The sequence below is a fragment of the Phytophthora parasitica genome (assembly GCF_000247585.1).
Source record: "Phytophthora parasitica INRA-310 unplaced genomic scaffold supercont2.388, whole genome shotgun sequence".
Classification (NCBI taxonomy): Eukaryota; Oomycota; class Peronosporomycetes; order Peronosporales; family Peronosporaceae; genus Phytophthora; species Phytophthora nicotianae.
This window is the reverse complement of record NW_008649374.1, coordinates 1-781: the sequence shown is the minus strand read 5'-3', so window position 1 is coordinate 781 and position 781 is coordinate 1. Positions and strand designations below refer to the sequence as shown.

Here is a 781-nt window from a genome sequence, read left to right as displayed (position 1 = left end):
AGTACGCTTCGGACGCGGCGCGACAGAGAGCGATGGCCCTGTCAGTGAAGCGCATGCACCACGAGGTGCATCCGATCATGCTGTAGAGACAACATGCAACACTGTTGTCTCCAACACCATCACACAAGTCGGAATGACTGCGGCAGTCGTTGTGCCTGTCCCAAATCCGAAATCAGATTTGAGACACATTCCTACTTCAATGAGGATGTCTACTCAGGGAGTCGATACATTAAGTATGGAAGAGTTTTCGGTCACAGAAAATGTCTGTGACAGCGACGCAACAGTTCCGGGAACTGATGCATCCGATATGGAAGGGACTTTAGCTACAAACAGTTGATGTGATGTCGGCGTGTCAGCTCCGGGAGTTGACACGGACTCCGCCGAAAGGCGTCGAGGTAACAATAGTGCGTCAACTGCGGGAGTTGACGACGCGACAGGCAGTGCTGGCGGCGACGGTTACAAAAGTAACGAAAACTGCGCAAGCCTCGGTCCGGGACGGAGACGCTACTGTCGGTGTCTGCCGGGCAGACACCAGAACAGACATCGAGCGTCGAGACGATGAACGTCTTGACGCGAACCCGTACTGGTCTCCAGTACCGGTCGATGGCATTGGAGAATCCTCCGACGAGTGCGTCGAAGTTGACGTCGCTTCCAGCCATGGGCTGGATACGCTTCGCAAAGGACCTGTTCGATGGATGCATCGAACAGATATACATCCTTTCAGAGATTGAAAGGATGGAGAGCAACTTCCATCACATCCGGAACTGCAAATTGACCACTA

General features: G+C 53.3%; 1 protein-coding gene across 1 annotated transcript; it reads left to right on the top strand.

Annotated features, from left to right (window-relative positions):
• Positions 1-341: 341 nt before the first annotated feature.
• Positions 342-731, top strand: PPTG_20374 (hypothetical protein; the record flags this gene model as incomplete). The annotated part of the gene is made up of 1 exon (XM_008918938.1): positions 342-731. One exon carries the CDS (start codon positions 342-344, stop codon positions 729-731), a length of 390 nt encoding a protein of 129 aa, XP_008917186.1.
• Positions 732-781: the final 50 nt, after the last annotated feature.